This window comes from Theropithecus gelada, chromosome 1, assembly GCF_003255815.1.
Source record: "Theropithecus gelada isolate Dixy chromosome 1, Tgel_1.0, whole genome shotgun sequence".
NCBI classification, from domain to species: Eukaryota; Metazoa; Chordata; class Mammalia; order Primates; family Cercopithecidae; genus Theropithecus; species Theropithecus gelada.
Genome location: NC_037668.1, coordinates 24,167,418 through 24,188,329, shown reverse-complemented (window position 1 = coordinate 24,188,329; position 20,912 = coordinate 24,167,418). Strand labels below are relative to the sequence as shown.

The 20,912-nt window shown below is 38.8% G+C and overlaps 1 protein-coding gene across 1 annotated transcript in view; it reads left to right on the top strand.

Annotated features, from left to right (window-relative positions):
- SPTA1 (spectrin alpha, erythrocytic 1) overlaps window positions 1-20,912 on the top strand; it is a 76,342-nt gene that overhangs the window by 33,188 nt on the left and 22,242 nt on the right. The window contains exons 24-39 of the mRNA XM_025397152.1: window positions 54-155; window positions 1,574-1,665; window positions 2,889-3,033; window positions 3,816-3,997; window positions 5,946-6,045; window positions 6,155-6,352; window positions 7,142-7,285; window positions 8,119-8,222; window positions 8,562-8,724; window positions 8,978-9,109; window positions 9,628-9,765; window positions 9,949-10,053; window positions 11,376-11,584; window positions 12,723-12,843; window positions 13,451-13,572; window positions 14,801-14,933. Of these exons, the coding sequence (XP_025252937.1) occupies window positions 54-155; window positions 1,574-1,665; window positions 2,889-3,033; window positions 3,816-3,997; window positions 5,946-6,045; window positions 6,155-6,352; window positions 7,142-7,285; window positions 8,119-8,222; window positions 8,562-8,724; window positions 8,978-9,109; window positions 9,628-9,765; window positions 9,949-10,053; window positions 11,376-11,584; window positions 12,723-12,843; window positions 13,451-13,572; window positions 14,801-14,933 (2,190 nt within the window). The remainder of the gene's footprint in view (window positions 1-53; window positions 156-1,573; window positions 1,666-2,888; window positions 3,034-3,815; window positions 3,998-5,945; window positions 6,046-6,154; window positions 6,353-7,141; window positions 7,286-8,118; window positions 8,223-8,561; window positions 8,725-8,977; window positions 9,110-9,627; window positions 9,766-9,948; window positions 10,054-11,375; window positions 11,585-12,722; window positions 12,844-13,450; window positions 13,573-14,800; window positions 14,934-20,912) is intronic.

Below are 20,912 nucleotides of genomic sequence, written 5' to 3'. Positions count from 1 at the left end.
GTAGATTCTTGATGAGGGGATTTATACTGCTTTGGATGAATTTTCCCATTCAGGATTTGAAGACCAATGAGCCTCGGCTAAGGGATATCAACAAGGTAGCTGATGATCTACTATTTGAAGGACTTCTAACACCAGAAGGAGCTCAAATCCGGCAGGTAACTAAGGCTCCCTCCATCCCTCCTCACTACCAGGTTGGGCTTTGGGAGTCCTCATTTCACTTCAACATGGAACTTTATATTCTGCAGATCCACTAGATCATGCAGAAAGTAACAGCTGTATGGCATTGGCTATAGGAAAGGTCAAAGACAATAGCCTCCAAAATCCCTGTATTTTTGTTGTCTAAATTAACTTAATTAAAGCAAGCTCATTTGTTAACATATATTGAGTGTCCTCCATGCCCTCACATTTGTCATTTCATGGATGGAGTGGGAAAGGAGACAAAAGTATTGGTAGCAGAAATTAAGATGTAGCTTTAAGAGGCAGTATTAGGAGGTTTAGGTAATATTACACTGGACATTAGTTAAATTAGATTTACATCATAGCTCTATTCTTGTCTGACTCTGTCCTCAGACAAGTCTCTTCATTTCTAAAAACCTCAGTTTCTATATCTGAAAAGTAAACATTGGATAGCACAATATCCAAATTATGATATCCAAACCTCCTTTTAATCTTCTGTACCAGGCTATATCAAATTAAACATAAAGTTTTTTCCTTACATGTCCACCCAATAATATAATTGAATTTGAATTGCAATTTTAGAATATGTACATTGGAACTGACCTAAAATTCTTGAATTACAACACATACTCACCTCCCTTTCACTGTCACACACACAAGAGATACTCAATTACATGAATGCAAAGAAAATGCAGATAAAGAAGCTATGATAGTGGGAAGAGGTTGATTAAGAAAATTTACTGGAAGACACAGGTTCTGATCAATGTGCTGAAGAAGGAGAATATAGGTCAGTAGAGATAGAGGAGAGGCCATTCTTGACCTGATTCAAATCTGGATCTGTGATTCCATAAAAGATCTAATGAATATTAATACATGTTCAATTAGTTCTCTGGATTGCCATAAGTCAGTGGGGATGAGTTTTCTGCCTGTTTTTATAGTGGTTGTTATGGGATATGAGGGAGAAGAAATATGAAGGGGAGCAATGTACTTACCCCCTATAGAAAGTAGGGCTTTAAGAGGCTACCTGTTTTATTCAATTCAGGATACAGAATTATTTGTCTTAGAGAAATGTGATCACTTCTAACTACCAAGGTAACACTTTCCGTTCATTTTTTTGGAGTTTATTGTGTCGTCTTTGTAACAGTAAGCACTGATTACTACTCCAGAGTTGATGGTTTCACCCTCTAACATTAGCTTCCGAAGAAATCACTTTCTCTGAGGCACTGGCAAAAATGAGACCCAAGCTCAAGCTGTCCAAGAAAGGAGCAAAGCTATGCAATTTCTGAAGAAAATAACATAAGAACAATTATGATTTAAATCTTGTCTTGTCTTCAGACACTACTGAGCCATGTGAGTTACTTCTCCATCTCAAGTCTGATGTTTTTGCCTCTTTTAGGAATTGAATGCCCGCTGGGGTTCCTTGCAGAGGCTTGCAGATGAACAGCGGCAGCTGCTGGGCAGTGCCCATGCTGTTGAGGTGTTTCACAGGTAAGAATTTTAACTCTAAAAAAGCAGTGCTGCTTTACAACCCACTCACAAAACTTCTAAGTCTATTACTATGGTGGAACCATAGATACTAATATAATCTTTCTTCCTGAGATGGAGACAATGTGCCAATAGAAAATTAGGCTTTTTAGTCGTATAATTCTCACTTCGCAGACGGGATAGTCCCAGACAACCCACTTCAATTTTCTAATGCCTAGGCTTGGGTCTTGGAACACAATTAGTAGTCTATATATGTTTCCATGAAAATGAATAAAACTTAAGCTGAGTGCAATGGCTCATAGCTGTAATCCCAGCACTTTGGGTGGCCGAGGCAGGAGGATTGCTTTAGGCTGAGAGTTGTAGACCAACCCGGGCAACAAAGCAAGACATTGTCTCTACAAAAAAATAAAAAATGAAAAATTAGCCCAGTGTGGTGGCACAGGCCTGCAGCCCCAGCTACTTGGGAGGTTGAACTGGGAGGATCACTTGAGCCCAGGAGGCTGAGACTGCAGTGAGCCTTGAACACACCATTGCACTCCAGCCTATTGCAACAGAGTGAGACCCTTGTCTTTAAAATCAAAACAGAAAGAAAGAAACTTGAAGTTGAAACAAGAAGTTTAAGTAATTACATTTCTGAACTAGAAGTCAACAGTAGAGGGCAACAGACATCACATTGACTAACAGCTCATTCAACATTTTTCTTGTTTGATTTTCAAACTAAGAAACACAAAGACACATACAAACAAGTAAACAAACAAACAAAACAGAAACCAAACACCTTCATTGTGTATAAATGTATTTTTGATGATGCAGGGAAGGAAAAACAGACTCAGACAGGTCTGTGTGTTCAGAACGCTTAAGATAGAAAGCTATGAAGTATGATAGCTAAGCATGTGACTGCCATCAGATGGCCTGGTTCAAGCTTAGGCGCCACCATTCAGCAGTGATATAATCTTGAGAAAATACTTATCCTCTTTAGTCCTCAGTTTTCTGATCTATATAACGGGAATGGTAATAGTAACTATGCTTCTTGGAGTTGTGAAGATTAAACGAGCCTAAGTTTCTAGCACATAAAAAAGAATGATGATAATTGGTGGGGGTTGGGGGTAGGGGATGGGGGGTGTGAGGGTGGTGAGTGGTAGTGATGATAACTTTCTTGTGAGCCCCACTAGCCTGCCTCTGGTACATATCCTTACTTTTGAACTCTCTACTCTCTTGTATACCAGAGAAGCAGATGACACGAAGGAGCAGATTGAGAAGAAATGCCAGGCCCTCAGTGCTGCAGACCCTGGCTCAGATCTATTCAGTGTTCAGGCTCTTCAGCGACAGCATGAGGGCTTTGAAAGGGACCTCGTACCCCTGGGAGATAAGGTGAGACAGGTCCTTCAAAGCTTTTCCAACACTTTCCACTTTATATTTAACCCTATACCAATGCCCTCTTCTTTGGTTCTCTTTTTCGGTCTCTTATTCTTCTATTTCTCTTTGTTTCATATTTGTTTTTGTACACTGTCCCTAAGGCAAGACCATGAAAAGGATATGCCCCATGACCATTAACATGGGGAAAAACTTGTTCAACTCCTGCTGTCTGAGTGAGCACCCTATATCCCCTTGTCTCTTTGGTAGGTGACAAGTGACCAGATCTTGTGGCAGCTAGGTGGAGGCCAGTAGCTCAGGAGAAATAGCAAATGTCCATATCCAGGACGATCAGGCCAATGCCTGAGCATGGTGCATGTTTTTCTTAGCAAGGAATTGAATGAGTTGTTAAATTCTGTTTCAACCCAAAAGTGTACTCTGGAGCTTTCCAGATATACTCAGAGGCTTGGCATTATCATGCAGAACAAAAAGAAGCTCCTCGCATGTAGAATCAAGACCCTTGGGTTTCCTAATTGAGGTTGCCACTAACCAGCAGAGTCACTTAACCACTCTTCCCCACAACCCTCTTATTTTTAAAAAGAAGTATGGTAATGCCGATTGTAACTACCTTAGGGAGTTATGTGGACTAAAAGGTTGATATTATTTTATAAAGTATTATGACATACTTATACATCACTGATGTCTATTTCAGGAGCTGAATACTGGGACTTAGGAGTCTCCTTTTGCTAAGATTCAGGTGTGTCTCTAGGCTGATTATCAGAGCTATTGTACCTCCCCAGGTGACCATATTGGGGGAGACAGCGGAGCGTCTCCGTGAGTCCCATCCAGATGCCACTGAGGACCTGCAGAGACAGAAAATGGAGCTGAATGAGGCCTGGGAAGACCTGCAGGGGCGCACAAAGGATCGTAAGGAGAGCCTAAATGAGGCCCAGAAATTCTACCTGTTCCTCAGCAAGGCCAGGTAGAGTGGGGTGGGTAATGTCCATGTCTGGCCTCTAAGTAGACTGTCTAGGAGTGGTCTGGGTACAGATGCTGTTCACTGCTGGGTTTGGAGGGCACCACTGCGTTCAAGTCTTACCTCTTGCAAGGTATAAAAATTTCAGGTTTGAAACTTAAAGCAATAAAATGCAAAGTCTGAAAGAATCTGAAGCCATCTAGGCCAGTTCAGTAAGCTTCTGTAAATGTATACTATATATAAAGTACTATGATGTGGGGTTTTAGAGTTTTGTTCTACTGAGGAGACAGTAGTATTCAGTCTTCTACTGTATTCAGTATTCTGTTGAATACATATAACTATGATAGAACATAATGAAGCCTCAAACACACATTGTAACAAACAGCAGTGAGAATTCAGAGTTGGGTAGAAGAGATGATGCACTGCAGATAACATAACATTTTATTATATTTTATCAATCAAAATTTTAACAGAGAAAACAAGTCATGTAGACTGAACTGTGCAAACAAAGACATAATCATAAGAAAAGAAGAATAAGAATAAGAACATGTTTGGGTGGTAGGAGAAGTAGCAAGAGATAAACTTAAAACTACTGGGACCAAATTCCAGAGAATTGTGAATATCTTACTGAAGTCTAGACATTTTCACAATCCAAAATTCACCTCACAAACATATAGTTTGTGGAACAGTTCCCACGTTCGACTCCATCACTTCAGTTCGCTGGGAGGAGCATTAGAGTTGAGGGTCCAGGAAGCTGTAGCTCTCAATGCAATGCTTTTCAAGAAAAAAGGAGGCAAATTTTGGCAAATGACTGTAGTTCCTCTTGGAAATCCCCTCCTCAGTTCCGCACTAGAAAGCTATAGTTTTTGACACAGTTTAAATACATAGCACTCACACCCATTCCAATGGTGCTTCCTTCCCTTTGTGAAGCTGTACTCCTCAGTATTTCAAAGTAGTGTTCCCAGCCCCTGAGCAACATTAATATCTTATTTTACCCTATGTGACACTTTTGCTTTCAGTTTTGTTTTTTAATTGCTATTAGTGCCTATGCTCTGTTTTTTGTTTTTGTTTTTGTTTTCCGTTCTTAACCTAAAGTGTGAATTCCTAGAAGGCACAGATATGCCTTTTTCACAATGTTTGGTACTTAGTAAGCACCCAATAAAACTTAGTTGCTTCAATAAATGAATTTACAAAAGAAGAGACCTCTCTTTTCCTAGAGCTAAGGGTTCCTATTGAGCAAACAAGAGTAATGACGTTCTTTATGAAATGCTTAATTTATTCATTATATATGCTTTAAAGTTAATGCATGGTTAAAATTTGCCTTTTAAGAAGATAGACCTTAGTTTTGCTTGTCTAACTTCCTGACTACTAAAAGGGTAGGGAAATAGACCTTGATTTAATCAACAGTGTGGAGGCCTGTGTGTGTATGTGTATGTTGGCCAAAATATGTGCTAGATTCTCTTGAGAATAAAAGTAAGAGGAAAGACATGATTTCTTTGAGACTCTATAATAAGATGTATCTTCAAACCCTAGAAACCACTTAAAAGGAACAGTAACCAACAGAAGTAATGAAATATATAACAGTCCAGGATTCCAGAGGTCTGGGTTCTATTGAAGAGGTCTGTTTTTAGTTATATCACATGGGCAAATTAATTATCTTTTCTAAGCTAACTTCTTTATCTCCATAATGAAAACAAAAAATTCCCAGAATCTCTGCAGGATTACTGCAAGAATTGATAAAGATAATAAAAGTGAAGAGGCTTTCAAATACAAGGGATTGTTACCATTAAGTGATACAATATAAACAGCAAACCTAAGATCTGTGAAGCATATAAAGCCACATAAAAAATGTTATTCTGGAAATGTTTTCTGGAGAATGGAAAGCTGTAGGGCAAACAGCACTGTAGCAAGTTGCAAAGTTTTCTTGTCGATTCCAATGTGTCTATTTATCTAGGGATCTGCAGAATTGGATCAGCAGCATTGGCGGCATGGTATCATCACAGGAGCTGGCCGAAGACTTAACTGGCATAGAGATCTTGCTGGAGAGACATCAGGTATAACTACAAAAGCCATAGCCACTGATCACTTCACCTGAAACCTCTACTAATTTTAAAATTTCCAACGGAGTTGGCCTCACTGATTTCTTCCCCCTTTTGCCCACAGGAGCACCGTGCTGACATGGAGGCAGAGGCTCCCACCTTCCAGGCCTTAGAGGACTTCGGTGCAGAACTTATAGACAGTGAGCACCGTGCTAGCCCTGAAATCGAAAAAAAGCTTCAAGCTGTCAGGCTAGAGAGAGATGATTTGGAGAAGGCTTGGGAACAACGCAAGAAGATCCTAGACCAGTGCCTGGAGTTGCAGGTACAGCAAATTTCCCAATTGTTAAGCAGGTTCAGTAGTCTGTTTCTTCTATGCAATTTTATATGGTCATTACATGCTCAGTTCACTAGACTTTCCACATTATAAACACAAAGGGAGCTCATCTCTTAAATACCTAGCATTGTACTATGCTTTCTATACCGATCATTGTCATATTCTCCGCTCTTGCCTGTTAGAAGAGTCGAACAAGATGGTGATCAGTCCTGAACATGAGGTGGGTTGTTTATCATTTGTTGATTGATTGAGGAATTGATTGTCTGATTTTTGTTAAGATTCTATCCTGTGGAGGCTCGGAGTGCCACAAAGATTAGTAAGATAGTTTCCCATTTCTTAAATAGTGAAATTAGACATATAGACAGATTTTACTAGTGCGGTGAGATGATTATTAATAAAACAAAACGTTTGAGTGGTTTGAGGCTAAAGAACAAGAAGTGATTAAAGCTTTTGGGGGAAATGAGCGGTTGTGTCACAGGCTACCCTGAAGGATAACATTTCACAGAGTCTTAAGGAAATGATCAGACAGTATTTACAAGGTTTAAGAACTAGGAAACAGCACCCCAGGAATTGGAGGTAGCTTATACATAAACATAAAGTGTATGTTTGGGAAAGAGGAAAAGTTCCAGTACAGCTAAGATGTGTCACATGAGTGTGTCTTGGAAGATGCTAAGTACTCCTTGCAAAACCCTTTGTGTCACGATCATGAAAGGTGTAACATCATTTCCTTCACACTACCTGGATGACACCATACCCCTCTCATTTAATTCCTCATAGATGTTCCAGGGGAACTGTGATCAAGCTGAGAACTGGATGGTGGCACGTGAGAATGCCCTGAGGTCAGATGACAAAGATTCCTTAAACAGTCTGGAGGCCTTGAAGAAGAAACAGGATGATTTGCACAAAGCAATCACTGCCCAGGTAATAATGACTAGTAAAGGAGTTAATATAATAATCCATAGTAGTAATAACAGAAATCCTATACATTTGTCTGGTTTTATAATTTACAAACATTTTGATTTGCATTTTTTTTTTGAAATGGAGTCTCATTCTGTCACCCAGGATGGAGTGCAGTGGTGTGATCTTGGTTGACTGCAACCTCTGCCTCCCGGGTTCAAGTGATTCTCCTGCCTCAGCCTCCTGAATAGCTGGGATTACAGACACCCACCACCATGCCCAGCTAATTTTTGTACTTTTAGCGGAGACGGGGTTTCACCATGTTAGCCAGGCTGGTCTCGAACTCCTGACCTCAAGTGATCTACACAGCTCGGCCTCCCAAAGTGCTGAGATTACAGGTGTGAGCCACCATGCCCAGCCCTGATTCCTGTTTGCTTCTTACAGAAAAACTGAGGCAGGCAGGGCAGCCTGACACTTGACATTGTTTCACCCAAGTCACACGCAGCAAGTGGACTCTCTTACTTTAAATCCAGCATTCTAAACTCTGACTTTTAGGATTGAAAATGACTTTATATAGTATTTCAACGTCTCACTCAATACAGGATCCGCCCTCTACAATGGTCATGAGAAGTGTCTGTTCTTTAGGGAACTCAGTACCACACAAGTAGCCCATTATTAGATGTTTCTCCGCCTGTTAAGTTGAAACCCACCTCCCTGTAAGGCATTTATTGTTTGACCCTGAGTATATCTTCTGAATCCACAAAGGATAATACCTTTATTCTTTTCTAGGAGGGAGTCTGGGATTGCATCAAGGGACTAATCTCCAGGCATCTGGGCTCTTTCCTTTTCCTTTTTAGGAAGGGAAGATCACTGACCTACAACATTTTGCTGAGCGCCTCATTGCTGATGAACACTATGCCAAAGAAGAGATTGCTACTCGGCTCCAACGTGTACTAGACAGGTCAGGCCTGAGTGATTGTTTTATGTACTGAAGGAAAATGTAGCAAACTGACCTCTTTGCTAGCACTGAGATGGAGGAATACTCTGACTTCCTGTCATTTCTAGGTGCCTAAAACTATCTTGACACCTATGCAGACTTTCTGACTTAGATTTATGGAATGAAAGACATGAAAGATACCTTAGAAATTAACTGGCTTTACCACTGCATTTTATATCTGAAAATAATAAGACTGTGTGAGAAGAAAAGAGGCATGTTGGCAAATGGGAAGATTTATGGATATGGCATCAGAGCATGGGAAGGGTGGAGGAGGGCATAGAGTGATTTGGCTCCATCCTCTAGATGGAAAGCTCTCAAAGCACAACTGATTGCTGAGCAGACAAAGCTTGGAGACCAAGCTGACCTAAAACAATTCTACCGTGATCTTGAGGAGCTGGAAGAATGGATCAGTGAGATGCTGCCCACAGCCTGTGATGAATCCTACAAAGACCCCACTAACATTCAGGCAAGTTCAAAATAGGAACCTTGGAAAATTTCACCATTCTGAGCTTTTTGGCTTGATACTTTAACACTTTCTGACTGTTGAGGTTACCATGCCTGCTCTCAGAGACTTCAGAGTCTGATTTGGAGCAGGTTCCTCAGAAGTCACCACCACCTCAGTTGTGATAGAAATATTAGCCCCTCCTTTTAAATATAATTTACCTTATCTTGTCTCCATAAATAAAAATATAATATAATTTCTGTTCGTTTCCCTTCAGAGGAAATACCTGAAGCACCAGGCCTTTGCAAATGAAGTCTATGGTCGAGCTGATCAGGTGGATGCCACCATCAACCTGGGGCGCTCCCTGATTGAGCGTAGCACGTGTGATTGTGATGAAGAGGCCATGAAGGTAAAGCTCAGGATGAGTTTTGGCTACAAAGGCACGTGAGGAGGAATCATTTACTCTTTCAATGTTCCATGAGTAGAGATATAAAATATGTTCTGTGACCATATCACAGAAGAACAATCTTCCCTTTGATTGTTGCACAAAGGAGAAAAGGAGTGATGCCCAGACCTTGTCACTCCCATCATACTCAGTACCTGGAACTCTAAGAAAGCTCTAGGCTTAATTCCAAAGTCTTATCATGCTTGTTTTACATTTTCTATCCCTTCTGCCAATAGTTTTTTGGCATTTGTGTGTCAATCTCTTCACTCAAGACAGGACCCTTTTTTTGAACTTTCTGTTTTGTCCAACAACTCCTATTGTTTTCCCAGATTAAGTATAACTGGTTTGAAATGTATGATATGCAAGTATCAGCAAATTTTGGCTAGTTCCTGCCTTCACAACCATCCTACATTATTCTCTCAAGTAGTCACAAGACCCAGGATCCTAAAGATTGATATGACTCCTCACTGTCCTTGGGTTAGGAGCAACTGGAACAGCTGAAGAAACATTGGGATTATCTGCTTGAGAAAACAACTGACAAAGGGCAGAAGCTCAATGAGGCCAGTCGTCAACAGAGGTTCAACACAAGCATCCAGGACTTTGAGTTCTGGCTCTCAGAGGTAATTGCACCTGGAAACAGTAGAGGCAAAAGAGTTTAACACATACTTGTCAGACAAATGAATATCTACATGGGCAATTTCCTTGACCTTTCCTGTGAAAATTTTGGAGACATAGCTGCTGATCTTATTTTTCTTAAAGGCAGTTTCACCTGGCAGCTTTATTGCTTATTTCTCTATTTCCAGGCAGAGACATTGCTGGCCATGAAAGATCAGGCCAGGGACTTGGCCTCAGCAGGAAACCTACTCAAGAAGCATCAGCTGTTGGAGACAGAGATGTTGGCTCGAGAGGTAAGTAGTGTTGGCATACCATTCCTCTGGGCAGAATTGAAATATTTCTGGCTTTTCTCCCTGCCATCTTAGGAGACCATTTGAAAACACAGCCTTGCAAAATGGTTCTTAGTGTTCTCAACCAGCAGACATTCTAACTAGGTAAAATTAATGGGCTGTGAAGCCATTAAAACTGTCACTGATAATCAATTATCACTAAACTATAGACTCTAAGATTCCAGAAAGTGGACCCTAAAAACTATCTTTTTTATCTTTTACTGATGCATACATATAAGCCAATTATCTTTCAAGCTATATATTTGATCTGGTCTTCGAAAGAAAGTAGAAGTTTATAGAATTACAAACAAAAAATCAGACGGGGGCATGTGAAATGAAGTTGAACTACACATACACTCTGGAAATCCTGTCAAGGATTCCAGTTGCATCCTAATAGCAACCAAAAATTTGTCCTGAGAGCAGTGATAAAAATGCTGACAGTTGTTAATTTTATACTAAAGAATTTTATAATTATCAGTTTTACTTGATAATACAGATACAGAAAAGGAAGGAGGTCAAAGGCCTTGGGACTTGGTGATGTTTCCTATGACATCACTAGGGGGCTGGGTTAGAATAGGAGTAAACACAGAAGAGATAGGTGTGTTCGATGAGCAGCTAAGAATGTTGCCCATAGAGTAGCTCTTGCTGAATATTGAATCAATCAATCTGTGGCTGCCAAAGTTGGTACTGTCAAATCAATCAATCTGTGGCTGTCAAAGTCAGTATAAGACAGCCTTGTATGGGAACAAATGATTGCCTGCCAAGATTTTTTTTTTTTTTTTGGTACCAGTTCAAGCAATTCTCCTGCCTCAGCCTCCCGAGTAGCAGGGATTACAGGCATGCGCCAGCATGCTCAGCTAATTTTTGTATTTTTAGTAGGGACGGGGCTTCACCATGTTGGCCATGCTGGTCTTGAACTCCTGACCTCTTGATCCACCTGCCTTGGCCTCCCAAAGTGCTGGGATTACAGGCATGAGCCACCGCACACAGCCGATTTTCTTTTTTAGTTGGGGAGAGAAGGCAAATACTGAAAACATCAGAAGGAGAAACAGGACACAGGCTAAATATACAGTTTGAGTAATGTAGTAATGCTAAGTCTATTGCTCCCACATATGACCCTTCTCCAACCTGAAAATATGCTAACATGTATAACACGTAATCAAATTCCATATCTTTGAAAGCTATCCATTTGGCCCAATCTTTGAGCCAGACCAGCTATTGTTAAATTGTGGGATCTGAGTAATGCCTGTACTATACTATTCACTGAGTATCCTGAGACTTTCTAGGATGCACTCAAGGACCTGAATACATTGGCTGAAGATTTGCTCTCCAGCGGGACTTTCAACGTTGATCAGATTACGGAGAAAAAAGATAGTGTCAACAAGCGTTTCCTGAATGTCCAAGACTTGGCAGCTGCACACCATGAAAAACTGAAAGAGGCCTATGCCTTGTTCCAGTTCTTCCAGGATCTAGATGATGAGGAATCCTGGATACAGTATGTGCCACCAGCTCAAAATGTGTCAATAATCCAAACAAGTAGATAATCCACCAAACTTGTTCCAATTTATACTGAAATGAAATGTGTAATTGTTTCTTGAAGATAGTATTACTTCATGTTTGCCTCAGCTTAAAGTTAACATTGGTTTTATTTTTCCCAAATTCCCCTACTGGATGCAAGCCAGAGAAAGACAGGTGTGGAGGAAGTGAGGAGCAGTTAACATACTTGACAGGAACAAAACTAAGAAGCCATCTGCATTTGCTCTGTAGTTCATAGAATGATGTACAATACTCACAGAGACACCTGGGCATTTACACAGCTGATCAGATCCTTGTCATTCTACATCCAGTATATCTTATATGATGCTGAGTTGGACACCCAAAAGAGAATATTACAAAGTATCTGCCATGATTTCATTACTCATCCTATTTTTGTTGTAAAATATGATGGGAAAATCTTAGCAAATCACAATATTTTGCCTGCTTCCAATTTAACCTGCCTCATCATGCTTCTCTTCTACAAAGCTGCTAATTCTTATGAGTAATCAATAAATTAGAGGGAAGCACAGTGCACAGGGCAAACAACAACATGTTTTCAAATCATTTTTGGATAAGACCATAAGATAGAATAATCTTGTCCATGTAGTCTTCGACTGTGCTTCATGGTGACGCTCAAACATTTTATACTTGGAAGCATCCCAACTGCCATGACTCCTATGAAATCAGCTCTTTATACCCATTCTAGCTGAATTTATTATTGATATTAATAAATGAAAATAACAAAATCCATGGAGGTCATTTATAACTTTCACATTTTTCTGAAATAGGAAACATTAGTGTATATTCTTGAGCAAACAACAGAGGATACACAGGTGGACAGGCAAAGGGACTAATGGAAAGACTGTTACAGTTGTGCCTATGGTGGAGATCAATATGTTACTTTAATTTGTATTGGCTAAGTCAGAAGTTTTGCTGCAAGCCTCTTCCACTAATTATATTTTCAGTCATTGGCAACAGGGTATTACAGAATTTACAACCACCTCACCACCAGTCACACACACTCTTAGAAAGCTATTGCTGTAGGATGACCTTGGATGTCTAGACTCCAAACTTTCTGTTTTCTTCCTTGATTTTAGGGAGAAGTTGTTACGAGTGAGCTCCCAGGACTACGGGAGAGATCTTCAGGGTGTTCAGAACTTGCTGAAGAAGCACAGACGCCTAGAAGGGGAGCTGGTAGCACATGAGCCTGCCATCCAGGTAGGAATAGAATACCAGACCTGAAAATATAGAAATCATCTTATAGCAACCTGTCATGTTACCGATAAATAAGAGGGTGCTATAAAATGTGAAAGTAGGATGTCAAGGTCAGAGAGAATTAGTCAAAGAGTTTACAAATATTCTTTTCTCTTCCACCTTTAGTCTCCTATAAGTAGAAGAGTTCTGAACAAGAACCCATGCTCTTCCCTGGAAGGAGTACTTCTAACACTCCTGGGGAGTGATTGACAATTGGGAGCAGATTGGGACATCTGGGAAAACTATACTTGAGCCAACTGAGAAGAAGGCAACTCTGGGTCTGACTTGGCAGCAGGATCACTCTGTGACCATGAATAGACCAAAAAGCAGATTATGGAGAGTAGCCTAGTGCAAGTACTGATATATTTGCTAAAATACTTGGGAATGTTTAGCATAGTAAATCTTGTTGCAGTTTTCATCATTCTCCCTGGACTTTCAGGACCCTCACAAAGTCCTGTGGAGTTTATAAATAATCTGGAGGGTAGGATGGGCTAGATACCTTGATAAGGGACTATGGCTAAATGGGGAGAGATTGTGAGGTAATGGAACATGAATCGGAGTTGTTCTTCAGAATGTGCTGGATATGGCAGAGAAGCTGAAAGACAAGGCTGCTGTGGGGGAAGAGGAGATCCAGTTGCGGCTGGCTCAGTTTGTTGAACATTGGGAGAAGCTCAAAGAGTTGGCCAAGGCCCGGTGAGTGGGATATAGAAGGCCCAGTTCGCTTCCTGGATTTTGGATGTTGGGAGGATACTTACGTGCCTGTTCAGCATTGTCTGCTCTCCCCAACTACCCATCTATCTCCTTAAGTCCTTTCTCAAATGCCAAGTCTACCACAAAACTTTCCTCCATATACCCCAGGCAATATGATCACTGCCTCTGTTCTAAATCTACCTCTCCTTCTGCATTTACATGCAGCCGTCTTTTACTATTGTTTTCCTACATGTGTTATCCTTCATATCAGGTTACTAGCTACACATCTGTTTTGCTTTATCTCCCAGTTTTCATATTATATGCAGCCCTTAGTAATGTAAGGATGAAGAATTATTTTCCCCTATAGCCATATAGCCAATTTGAACCACATATACAATGTATTAGTCCGTTCTCACATTGATGTAAAGAACTACCTGAGACTGGGCAATTTATGAAGAAAAGAGGTTTAATCCACTCACAGTTTCATAGGCTGTACAGGAAGCATGATTGGGAGGCCTCGGGAAACTTAGTCATGGCAGAAGGCAAAGTGGAAAGAAGCACATCTACCAAGGCAAAGTAGGGAGCGTGCGTGGGCGCGGGGAGTGCTAAACACTTTTAAACCATCAGATCTTGCAAGAACTCATTCACTATCATGAAAATGGCAAGGAAGAAATCTGCCCCCATGATCCAATCACCTCCCACCAGGCCCCTCCACTGACACATAGGGATTACAGTTCAAGATGAGATTTGGGTGGCGAAACGGAGTCAAACCACATCACACATATAGCCAAATATAACAATTGCTGTCTGTAATTCCGTTTTTCCTGGGGGACTAAAAGGGAGATTCTGGCACTTTGTGGTGCCTTCATCATATACGAAAGAAGGCAATGCTCAGAGTAGAAAAAGACATTGTGTCACTGCTGATATTCTCCAACACTGAAGTCATCATTTCCCTTTTTTGGCTAGGGTGGGTTTCCTTCCTCCAACAAAGTTTCTTAGACAGTAGAAGGTGCCACAAAATGAACTTCTAGGGAAGGAGTCTCCTCCATTTCACAGCAGATCTGCACCACTGACTAGTAGGCACATATCATATTGTGTTGAGGCCCAGTTCAACTGTGGCTGCCTTGTGAGAATAAGCTGGTCTGCCTGAATGAGATTGTGCCACCCCACTGTACTCCCACTGCTTACCAGTTTGTTCTTATCCTCACTGGGGCTTGTCACCTTGTTATAGAGGACTTCAGTTAGAAGAATCCCTTGAATACTTGCAATTCATGCAGAATGCTGAGGAAGAGGAAGCTTGGATCAATGAAAAGAATGCTATGGCTGTCCGAGGAGATTCTGGAGATACATTAGCTGCTACTCAGGTGAGGAACAGGAAGAATGAATCAATTTTCTTCTCTTCAATTTGGTTATTTTCTTGGGTAGTCAGTGTTTTTACCTGTAATATTAGGACGTTTTCCTGGTGAAAGAAGATGAAGGAAATATTAATAATCCTGACAGTATTAAATAAAAAAAATTAAAGTCCAAGCATGTAGGTGACTTGCCCAAGATTAAGGAATCAATCAGGTGTGAAGGCAGAACTCACATCTTAATTCCATAATCTATGATCTGTCTATGAGTCAAAGAAATAATGGTTAAAGACCTTTCCTTACAAGTCAGATTCCTTGTAGATTATAGCTTTTGTAAGGATTCCCTTAAATTTTCATGTTAAATTGATTTGGAAAAAAATCTTCTTATGTCTGGACATTGGCTGCAGTTTCAAAAAAATATAATTTTAGGAAGAAGGTCTTTCTGGACAAAATAGTTCCACAATTTATAGACATCCTTTTAAATGCAGGATTGGGTTTCTCTATAAAGAAATGAACAAGTAATCAGTGTGATCTTGAGTTGATGTAAATTTTGACAGCTTTTGAGAGTGATTACAAACAATAATGTATTAGGAGTTTGGAAACTATGCCTAGTAACCCTAAAAATTGGGAATTTACCAAGAACTCTTTGTAGAGATTAATTCACTTTAATGTGATGACAGAAGGAAAGGCTTAGATTTGCAAAAGATAGCTTAAACCTATACAACATATAATTCAAATTATCAGCTCCTCTTATTTGTAAGTCTTTTGGATCATGTGTGTGCACCCCACTGCACACGTTCAAGCATTTTAAGGCTTCCTATCAAATGCTTTCAAAGGCTTCCCTTTCTTTAAAACAGAACTTTTTTTTGTTTGTTTCATTTTGTTTTGTTTTTGAGATGGAGTCTTGCTCTGTCTCCCAGCCTGGAGTGCAGTGGTGCAATCTCAGCTCACTGCAAGCTCTGCCTCCCAGGTTCACGCCATTCTCCTGCCTCAGTCTCCCAAGTAGCTGGGACTACAGGTGCCTATGCCAGGCTAATTTTTTTGTATTTTTATTACAGAAGGGGTTTCACCATGTTATCCAGGATGGTTTCGATCTCCTGACCTCATGATTCACCCACCTCGGCCTCCCAAAGTGCTGGGATTACAGGCATTAAAACAGAACTTTTTATTTTGAGAATTATAGATTCACATGCAGTTATAAGAAATAATACAGACAGAATCTCGTGTCCTTTACCAAGTTTTCTCTAATGGAAACATCCAGAAAAGCAGTATATCATAAATGGGATATTGACATTGTCAAGATTCAGTTAAGATTCAGAAGGCTACCATCATTACAAGGATCGCTGATGTTGCTTTTTTATAGCCACCTCCTCTTCCTGCCTCTTTAAACTGTGGCAACCACGAGTCTGTTCTACATTTCTATAAGTTTGTCATTTCCATGCTGCTATACAAATGAACTCATATAGTATGATGTAACTTTTGAAGATCGACCTTTTCACTCAGCACCATACTCTGGTGATTAATTTTGGTTATTGTGTGTAACAATAGTTCATTCCTTCTTATTGCTGAGCAGTGTCATGGTAAAAGTATATCACAGTTGAACCACTCACCTGGTGAGGGGTGTCTGGACTGTTTCTACTTTTGATGACTGTGAGAAAAGCCACTATAAATATTCATACACAGATTTTAATGCAAACATAAGTCTATTTCTCTGGGATAAATGTACAGAACCCCAATCACTGAACCATATGGTAACTGCCTATTTAGTTTTGGACCAAAAAAAAAAAAAAAAGCCAAGTTGCTTTCCTGTTTGTATGGCTATAACATTTTACACTCTTAACAACAATGCATAAATGATGTACTTTCTCTATATCCCTGCTAGCATTCTGTGTTGTCACTACTTTTATTTTAGCCATTCAAATAGATATATAATGATATCTCATTGTAGTTTTTATGTGCATTTCCTTAATGGATAATGATATTTTACATGTTTGTCATGTGTTTATTTGAAATCTGTATATTTTCTTCAATGAAATGTCTCTTTGTCCACTTTCTAATTGAATTGTTAGTTTGTTCATTTTGATTTGCTTTACTGTGACAAGAACACTGAACATGAGATCTACTCTCTTAATACATTTATACGTGTATAACATATTATTGTTGACTGTAAGTACAATGTTGTAGGCTGTATAGAAACATTCTCAAGTGTTTTCATCTTGCTTGACAATGTCAGTATCCTATTTATGGTGAAACTCTTTCTCTACTAAAAATATATTATGCCTTATTATTAGTAAAACTTCAATTTTTTTCTCAGCCTCTGGTAATTAGCATTCCACTCTTTGATTTTATAAATTTGTCTACCTCATATAGGTGGAATCACGTAGCACGTGTCTTTCTATAATTGGCTTATTTTGCTTAGCGTAATGTCCTCAAGGTTCATCTATGTTGTCATATATTGCATAACTTTCTTATTTTTTAACACTAAACGGTATTTTGTTGTATGAATATGCCACATTTTTTTCATCCATTCATCTGTTGATGGACATTTAGGTTGTGTCCATATCTTGGCTATTGTTAATAATGCTGCAATGAACATAAGCATGCTAATATCTTATTGAAATCATTACTTCCTTATCCTTTTGGATAAATATCCAGAAATAGAATTGCTGGACCATAGGTAGTTTTATTTTAAATGTTTTGAAGAATATTCATATTGTTTTCCATAACAGCTGTGCCGTTTTGCATCCCCACTAACATTGTGAAAGGGTTTCAATTTCTACATATCCTCACTAACACTGGTCTTTTATTTTTTTGTTAATAGCCATCCCAACAGGTGTGAAGTGATATCTCATTGTGGTTTACTTTGCATTTTCCTAATGGTTAATAATGTGAAGCATCTTTTCATATACCTGAGGGGCATTTACATGCCTTTTTAGGGAAATTTCTATCAAACTTCTTAGCTCATTTTTATTATTTTTCAATTTATTTCTTTCAATAGTTTTTTTTAGGTACAGGTGGTTTTGGTTATATGGATAAGTTCTTTAGTGGTGATATCTAAATTTCTGGTACACCTATCACTTGAGTAGTGTACACTATATCCAATATGTAGTCTCTTATCCCTGACCCATTTCCCACCCTTTCCCTCAATTTCTCTAAGTCCATTATATCATTTTAATGCCTTTTCATCCTCATAGCTTAGCTCCTATTTATAAGGGAGAACATAAGACATTTGCTTTTCCATTCCTGAGTTACTTCACTTAGAGTGGCCCCCCAACTCCATCCAGGTCACTGCAAACACTATTATTTTGCTTCGTTTCATGGCTGAGTACTATTCCATGATATATATATTACCACATTTTCTTTATCCACTCATTAATTGGGCAATAAGTTGGTTGGTTGAGTATTTTTGTAATTGCGAATTGTACTGCTATAAACACAAGTATGCATGTGTCTTTTTCATAAATGACTTGTTTTCCTTTGGGTAGGTACCCAGTAGTGAGATTGCTTAATTGAATGGTAGTTCTACTTTTAGTTCTTTAAGGAATGTCCATACTGTTTTTTATAGTGGTTGTGCTAGCTTACATTTTCACCAGTAGTGTGAGAGTGTTCCCTGTTTACCACATCCACACCAGCATCTATTATTTTTTGACTTTTTATTATGGCCATTATTTCAGGAGTAAGGTGATATCCCATTGTGGTTTTAATTTGCATGTCTCTGATAATTAGTGATATTGAACATTTTTTTCATGTTTGTTTTTAGCCCAATTTTAAAATCAAGTTAGTAGGGATTTTTTACTTTTATTTTTATTTTTTATTTACTTTTTAGTATTGTGTTATATTCATTCCTTATGTATTTTAGAGATTAGCCCCTTATTAGGAAAGTCATTTATAAGTATTAACTCTCATTCTGTGGGTTGCTTTTCCACTCTGTTGATTGTTTCCTTTGCTGTGCAGAAGTTTTAGCTTTATATACTCCCACTTGTTTATTTTTTCTTTTTGTTGCCTGTGCTTTTAGTGTCATATCTATGTAACTATTGCCAACACCAATATCGTGACGATTTCACCCTATGTTTTCTTTCAGGAGTTCTACAGTTTCAAGACTTACATTTAAGTCTTTAAACAATTTTGAGTTGATTCTTGGTTATGGTATAAGGGTCTTACTTCATTATTCTGCAAGTGTAAAGCAGTTTTCCCAGGACTGTTTGTTAAAGAAGCTGTCTATTCTCCATTGTATATTTTTAGCACCTTTATCAAAGACCAGTTAACTACATATACATGGGTTTATTTCTGGACTCTCTATTCTGTTTCATTCATCTATGTCTGTTTTTATGCCAGTACCATACTCTTAATTATTGTAGCTTTTTAATGCATTTTAAAGTCAGGAAGTGTGATTCCTTCAGCTTTGTTCTTCTTTGTCAAGATTGATTTGACTATTTGTGGCCTTGTCTGATTCCATATAAATTTTACTGATTTTTCTATTTCTGTAAAAAGTGTCATTGGGAATTTAATAGGGATTTCATTGACTTTGTACATCACTTTGGGTAGTATTCACATTTTTTAACAATATTAAATCTTCTAATCCATGAACACAGAAAGTTTTTCCGTTTGTTTGTGGCTTCTTTAATTTCTTTTATCAATGTTTTATAGTTTTCAGTGTATGAGCTTTTCACCTCCTTGGTTACGTTTATTTTTATATATTTTATTCTTTTTGATGTGATTGTGAAAGAAATTATTTTCTTAATTTCTTTTTCAGATAGTTTATTGTTTACAACTTCTAAACCGACTTTTATGTTTTGAGTTTTATTCTGTAACTTTGCTGATTGGTTTACTAGTTCTAACAATTTTTTATGGAGTGTTCAGAGTTGTCTGTATTTAAGATTATGTAACTTGCAAACAAAGACAATTTTACTTCTTCCTTTCTTATTTAGATGCCTTTCACTAGGACTTCCAGTACTGTGTTGAATAGAAATAGTGAGAGTGAGTATCTTTGCCTTGTTCATAAACTTAAAGGAAAAGCTTTTAGTTTCACCATTAAATATGATTTTTTTTTTTTTTTTTTTTTTTTTTTTTTAGACAGCAGACATTTATTATCTCATAGTTTCCCTAGGTCAGGAGTACAAAAACAGCTTAGCTAGTTACTATGCTTAGGGTTTCACGATGTTGCTATCATGGTGTTGATTGGGCTGCATTATAACCTGGGGTTTCAACTGAGGAAGAATCCATTTCCAAGCTGACTCAAATTGCTATCAGAATTTATTTTTGTGTCTGTGGTACTAGGGGCTTCAGGTTCTTGCTGGCTGTTGGCTGGAGGCTTCCCTGATATTCTAGAGCTCACAACTCCTAGAGCCGATCCATTATTTATTGAGACCTCTTGCAGTTTCTTGCCACATGAGCTTTCCCAGTGTGGCCATTTGCTTCATTAAGCCAGAAAGGAGAGCCACTAGAGTTAGTCTGGTAGCAAGATGAAGTCTTATGTGACATAACAAAGAATAACATAACATAACATAATATAACATAACAAACGAGTGAAATCCCATCATATTTGTCATATTCTATTAGTTATAAATAAGTCACAGGTCCTGTCCACACTCTGGGGGAGGGTATTTTACAAGGACTGAACAGCAAGGGGTAGGTACCATGGGGGCTTCTCCAGTGTCTGTCTGTCACAAGACAGTTCCCAGAAACAATAGCACTGTACTTCCTCTATAACCCATTGGCTAGAGCTGAGCCGTACCTTGTTGGAAAATGTAGTCGTTCTTTCTGCATGGTTATGTGTCTGTTACAGATGCTTTTATTGTAGTGGAAAGGGAGACTAAATATTGAAAGACAACTAGCAGACTGCCTTTCAATCAGAGATCTTCCAAGCAGAAATTTTGTAACAATTAGGTGAGATGAACACAACAGCACCTGGCAATCTCAGAGGTGGTCAAAAGATGTCCTATGATTATAGCTACTAAATTTATTACTATATTTAGTATTATTAATAGGATAGAA